Raw genomic sequence first — 6,957 nt, 5'->3', positions numbered from 1 at the left:
TAGAACGATACTGAATCTAATATAAAATCTACACCGGAGTACACTTCAAACCAAATCAGCACCAGGTGACTACTCTAAAAGACCAGATAGCAACAACTAAACTATAGGATCAAGAAAGTGTAATCTCCCAAAGACACGACAGCACAAATCAGAACAACTACTCTAAAGGACCAGGTAGCAACAACTATACTATAAGCAGTAGCACAAATCAGAACTATAGTAGAAAACAAGCAGGAACTGAACCTGCAATATGAAAGAAGGCTCCCTGATCTGAGCTGAAATGCTAGCAGAAACAGCTAATTTTTTTTTTTTAAAACACTCCAAAAAAAATCAGATAGTATTGCACAATGTAGAACACACGATCACAAAAATCTACAAAGATCCCAGAAAATCTGTACAGAGCAAGAACGAAGGGAGTCAGGATAGATGGCACCTAGTCGGTGGTCTTTGGGCTTTTCCGGCCAGATCTGGTCAGTCTCGCCGGTGGATGCCTTGCCTTCGTCGGAGTTGGCTGCTCGCCGGTCGCTGTTCAGGGCAGCTGGAGGTCCTATTAGTTGTTTTCGTCCTCACCGGACCAACGGCGAACAGCGAACAGAAGAAAGGAGCTCGAAGCTCGCCGGTCGGAACTGGTCCTCGCGATGCCTTCTGGCCGGCGCCCGGTTGCCGGTTGGTTTTCGCGGCTGCTCGCTGACCGGCGCTGATCGGAGCTTCGCTGACCGGCGCTGATCGGTGACGAAGAAGAAGAAGCAGGACGTTGGTGCAGTAGAAGAGAGAGAGAAGGAAGGAATAACACAAATATAGAAAAAAGATATATTTTCCTTTTAGTAAAAGTTGAAGCATTTATGATAATACATTAATTTTTCTTTAAGGAAAAAATAAACTTCAAATAATGTAAGAAAATCAGGGCAAAACCCTAAAAAATCTCCCTCCTTGGCTGGATTTTCTTGACAAAACTTGATTTGTCTTCTTCACTGCATGATAATCTTTGTTCTTCACATAGCCTTCATCCCTACTGCTTGCCATGGTTAAAAATAGAGTTTAAAATATATGAGTTAAAAATGATTTAAAAATATTTTATTTTTATTTTTAAAGATGCAGCAACAGTGTTGAAAAATATGGTTTTAATCTCTTCTCCACATGTAGCTGGACAAAAAATTTCATTATCATCAAATTTGTTGCAAATTGATTTGAAACCGCGTTGAACCTATCTTCAACCTCTTTCCATTGGATCATTAAATCTTGTGCTCTGATACCACTTATTGGGTTCGAAAGTAATTAGGGCGTCATGCGGAAACTTACAATTACAAATCAAGAAAGTGATGAATTAGATTGACAAAAAATATCCTAAAAACATAATATATTATATGAAAACTAATATAAAAGAAAAACTATTAAACTGTTGACAAAATAAATCTCTCAATAAATAAAACTCTTTAAACGTCTACATTGTAAGTACTATTGTGTTATGTTATGAGAATAAGGATCTTCAATTGATAGATCTCCAAATTTTTTCTCCAAGAAGAAATAACCCAAATATGGAAGAATGTCTTTCAGTAAAATTTAAAGCATTTATGGTAGTACATTAATTTTTCTTTAAGGAAAAAATAAACTTCAAATAAGGTAAGAAAATCAGGGTAAAACCCTAACAGACTATGTGTGCGCGGTACGAAGAAAAAGGTTTTCCATGGAAAATATTGTATATTATCAAGCTTTAGTTCCTCATCAAAATCCTCATCTTGGAAGTTCCAAAATTTCTATTTTTTATCAATATGCTAGTGAAGTTATGAAACCATTACTAATTAAGAAAGTTATGGAAAGCTTTGTATCTTAATGTAATCAAAATGTTATGCATACCACAAACGTAAGCATGAAATGATTTGTGTGTTTGTTTGAGAAACATGTTCAATAAGAAGCAAAATGTTCTTTCAATGTTTTTGCAAAACCTTGACCTTTGTAGGCAGTGTAAGTGATGGCTCTTTATCGAGCATAGCCGAAGCTTTGACCATGTGAATGCTGCTCGAACTCCTTCGTTGCTTCTCTCTGTGCCTTGGGTTTCTTTCCTTTCATCCTGTCCAGTTTGCCATATTATAATCTTCTCTCATATTTTATCACCCAAATTTTTTAGTCTTTTAGGATTTAACGAAAAAAAATTAAACATTTTATGTACAAATGTGTACCAAGTTTTAAAGCATTACATTTCTTCGTATATTATGAATATCTGACAATTATCGTTTTACATATTCAATTTGTTAGAGAGCTAAATACTTCATAATTTTGTGCTAGTTTAAATGTAAAGAAGATTAATTGATAACTTACTCAACTTGGCTTGAAGTTTCAAGTAATATTTGTGACATGAAGTATTTGACTATTTGCTCTACTTAAGTGCTAAAAAGATATTTTTATAACAATTTTTTCAATAAATTTATTTGTTCCTACTTTTTAAGAATAGAAATGTATACATCACCAATAAAAGAAAAATATGTCGTATTCAAATATATGTTGAAATACTTTTCGGAGAACAATTCTTAAAGTTTTGAAGGGGGCGGGCCGCAGGGGGTTGAAAGTAATAATGGAGTAGTCTGGTGTTGTGAACAACTACTTCCTACTTTTTGTTTTCTTTCATATTATACAATTGAGTTGTCATTTATATATTTTTATAATTGTGGTGCTTTCTTGCACGCAACTCGGCTAATTTTAGGTAGTTTTTAGTTAACATTCATTAGTTTCAAAACAATTAAGAGGTGACAGGCCCTCTCTAGGAGGTGTCTTTAGGTATGAAAAAAAAAAAGAAAAACAAAGGCACTATTACTATTGGGGAATTTGCTTCTGCTCATTCATCCTGTCCTAATATACTTGCTAAATTATTGGCCATTGTTTCATAGTGTTTTGCTCACTTTCTGAATGAATTGGCAAAACAAGTATTATTTACCATGTGCTAAAAGAGAAGGGAAGAAAAGTATGTGTATGATATTAATTAACTGGGCCCAAGAGTAAGAGCCATGGAATTCTTATCACTAAGAGCCATGGAATTATTAGCTCTTCCTCTTTTCCTCTGTTTTACATATTGTTTTCCATTGAAATCAAAGAAAAATAGAAGAAACAACTACGGTTGCTTTTCTTTATTACGCTAGCCAGTGAAGAATTAATTAATCAGATATGGAATTCTTATCTATTTTGATGGGGAAAGTCACAGCTTGCATGATCCAGCCAGTTGCGGGAGGGATTGGGTATTTCTACTACTACGAGAGAAACATCACATCTATGCAAAATGAATCTGAGAAGCAGAAGAATATTAGAAGTGAGGTGCAGCGAAGATCGGAAGATGCTCGGAGAAACTTACAAGATATTTCACCCAATGGCAAGGCTTGGTTAACATGTGTTGATACCACTACTGCAGATGTGGAACGTGTAATGGGAGGTAGAGCTGAGGTTGAAAGGGGTTGCTTCTTTGGTTGGTGTTCGAACATGAAGTCATGTTACTCGATGAGCAGGAGAGCTAAGAAAATTACATTGAAACTTATTGAATTTCAAAATGAAGGCAACAAGCCTGATGTTTTCTCCTTTGATCATCCAGTCCAAAGTGAGGCAATATATAGTAACAATGGTGAGCAGTTTGACTCCAGAAAATTTCAAGAGGATGAGGTCATGGCAGCTTTGAAAGATGATGGAGTCACTATTATTGGGATATGTGGTATGGGTGGTGTTGGTAAGACAACAATGACAGAGAAAATCTGACAGAAGGTGAAACAAGAACAGTTGTTCAAAGATGTTGTCATGGTAACTGTCAGTCAACAACAAGACTTCAAAAGAATTCAGGGTGAGATCGCAAGAGGAGTCGGGCTAAAATTAGAAGGGGATGATTTGTGGAGCCGTGGAGATCGGCTGCGTACAAGGTTAGTGGATCAGAAAAGCCGCATCCTTATAATCTTGGATGATGTTTGGAAGGCTTTTGAACTAGAGAAACTTGGAATTCCCAGAGGTAGCAGCCACAAACATCAGTGCAAAGTGACATTCACAACGCGTTTCCGATCTGTTTGTGAAGCAATGGGAGCTCAGAAGATCATGGAAGTTGGAACCTTATCTGAAGAGGATGCATGGATCCTTTTCAAGAAGAAGGTAGGTAATTTAGTTGACGATCCTTCTCTTCGTGACATAGCAGAAGAAGGTATGATTTTTTTCGAAGTTAACGGGTGCACCACTATCAAATCATGTGGGTCCACCTCTTCTTGGCGCCCAGTAACTCGAAATCCTAGATCCGCCTCTGTCCATCAGAATAGGTATCAGGTGATGTTCGAGAGAACTTGCATAATTGGACTATTTCATCGAGTACTTGTTAAGTACCTTATTAGCTTCGGAGTCATGGGAACAAGATTATTCCATTACTAGCTTTGGCTTCGTTGCCATCACTAGTTTTTTGTTCCCGTAGGAAACAACAAATGCAAAAGAACTGAGATGACTAGCTTAGTAAGCAGAGGCGGATCTAGGATTTCGAGTCACTGGGTGCCAAGCAGAGGTGGACCCACATGATTTGATAGGGGTGCACCCGTTAACTTCGAAAAAAATCATATATATATATATCCTGAGAAACGTATAATCAATAGTGCACCTATAAGGAGCGTAGGGATGCCCTTGTGTAGTTGGTACAAGTCAGAGGAATCACTCGCGAGAATACAATTCAAATCTAGATAGAGCCTATTTTAGTAATTTTATTTTAAGTTTAGCTTAGAGCTCATATTTGAGCCATTAGTGACCAAGCAAATACTACATTATTGGTTAATTGTAGTAAAAGTTTCGCTAACTACCTAAATTAAGATAGTATTGATGCACCGAAATCTTCAAATTTTGGATTCGCCTCTAATGTCCAGTAGACTCAGATTAAATCAACTTTAGATTTAGAATTATTCGTCTTATGGACGGATGGGTGAGCGGGATTGGACGACGGACTGAAGGCTGAAGCTTTGATTAATGACAGATTTTTATTGTTGAAAAGTTTAAAGGAACAACCAGGGTTTCAATGGTGAAGAGGAAAAAAAATTCTTTATGCATGTTTAATCAAATAAAAGAAAATTCAAAAATTAAATTAAATTAAATTAGTAAAAAAATAATTATTGATTAATACTTAATAATAATAAAAAGTTAATAAGTAAAAAATATATATAAAAAAACAAAAGACACAATGCCTTGTAATTAAAAAAGAAACGCTCCCTACAGTTAAAAAAAAAGAAAAAAAAATGCTGCCTGCAGTTGAAAAAAATTAAAACAAAAAGCTGCTAGTGGGGTTCGATCCCGCGAACTTAGACCCAAAAATATGATCGCCTACCACTGGCACCAAAGAACACTTTTGTTTACTTGGTGGCACATTTATTATTTATACATATAGTGTGTATAAATACCTATATATAAATAGAGTTTCCGTCGAAGCTCGTGGGTGGCGTGGCACCCCCAAAAGTCTTAATAGATCCGCCCCTGCCTACGAGACCAGTCTATGGTTCGTAGGAGTTTCTACGGGTTGTAGATGACACTCATAGGGATGATGTTGACTTTCTAGAATTTCAAGTTTTTAATTTTGACCTACTAATGAACAGCACTAGTCGTAGGAATTTTGATGAGTCGTAAGTGGGTTTCGTAGAGGTATTCTAGACTTAGAAAAATATTAGACTTGGACTTGTGTTCTATGGAAGAGATTTATAGACCGTAGAATGTTTGACTGGCCATAGGAAGGTCTCGTGGGAAAAGAAGAAAATTTGGATTCTAAAGTTGGTTCTATGGTTGACTCGTATAGGCCGTAGAAAGTTCTATGGACCGTAGATCAGACCCATAGGACTGCTCAGTAGTTACTTATTAAGGGTATTAGAGTCTTTTCCTACTCATCTAATACCTATAATATGTTGTTTTACATCTATTTGTAAGTCTTATTACTACCCTTTTACCCCAAAAATTTCCCTAACTCTCTCATTCACTCAAAACCCTAAATCCCCTCCAAGATTTTCATCAAAAATCTATCTCAAGATAAAAGACGAAGAAGCTAAGGTTTCCAAAACAAGTCTCCTCTTCAAGGTATGTAGGGTTTCCTCAATGGGTTACATTCACCTATTGAGCCCCAAATATTTCTCAATTCTTGAAATTCAATTTCATCAAATTGATTAGGTTTTCATTCAATTCTTCAATTTCTTTAAATTGATTAGATTTTCATTCAATTCTTCATGAGTTCTAATTATGTTTATTCAATTATTTTATTCTAATTTTATTATAATTGTTTTGACTCAATTACATACTTTCCCATTGATTTCACATGAACCCGTGTAATTTTCATGATTTTGACTATGAACTCTTAAAGACATAAATTTATGAAGAAGCTATGAAACCATGAAAGATATTTTCATGAAAAATGTGCATGGTTTATTAAAAAGAACATTTTCTTATCTAGGTTGCTTTAAGATGGGCAACAATGAAATTGTGAAAGGTTTTCACATATTTAGGAATCATGATAAGGTGAAAGGTTTCCTTACACATTGTTTAAGGAGATATTCTATGATGATTTGAGCTTGGATTAGTAGCTTAATTATGTTTTTCAATGTACGATGATATAATTATGTTTATGACTAATTCCATTGAGATTTTACATAGCAATGAGAAATTATTGAGATAGAGGCTCTCCCATTGTAGAGGTCGAGTCTCTAGTAACAATCTCCTTTTTACTAACTACGTGCCCCTGTAGGATTGTCTTAAGTGAAATAACTAGTAGATCCACAATAATCTAGAAGTTTGTGGTCTTTGTCTTGGCAAGCAAAGACATATCTTTATGGTGTGGGAGCAAGACACTAGATTCCACATGATAACTCACGTGGTCTATGCCAGTTAATAGTAAATATCTCATAAAATGAACTAAGTTACTTTAAAGGTTTTAATGACGTTTTCCTTATCTTTTAAGAAGCATTGAAAATGTTAATGATTCAT

The 6,957-nt window shown here is 35.5% G+C and overlaps 1 protein-coding gene across 1 annotated transcript; it reads left to right on the top strand.

The window, feature by feature from the left end:
• The first annotated feature begins 3,156 nt into the window (after positions 1 to 3,156).
• LOC125868536 (probable disease resistance protein At4g14610) lies at positions 3,157 to 3,735 on the top strand. Its single transcript, XM_049549160.1, has one exon. The coding sequence runs from the start codon at positions 3,157 to 3,159 to the stop codon at positions 3,733 to 3,735; it is 579 nt and encodes a 192-aa protein (XP_049405117.1).
• The last annotated feature ends 3,222 nt before the right edge of the window (positions 3,736 to 6,957 follow it).

This window comes from Solanum stenotomum, chromosome 6, assembly GCF_019186545.1.
Source record: "Solanum stenotomum isolate F172 chromosome 6, ASM1918654v1, whole genome shotgun sequence".
NCBI classification, from domain to species: Eukaryota; Viridiplantae; Streptophyta; class Magnoliopsida; order Solanales; family Solanaceae; genus Solanum; species Solanum stenotomum.
Note: the sequence above shows the minus strand (reverse complement) of the source record. Positions and strands in the feature narration are given on the sequence as shown.

What these genes read in the sequence shown, in the direction of transcription:
- LOC125868536 (XM_049549160.1), top strand. Translation starts at nt 3,157, where the DNA reads ATGGAATTCTTATCTATTTTGATGGGGAAAGTCACAGCTTGCATGATC.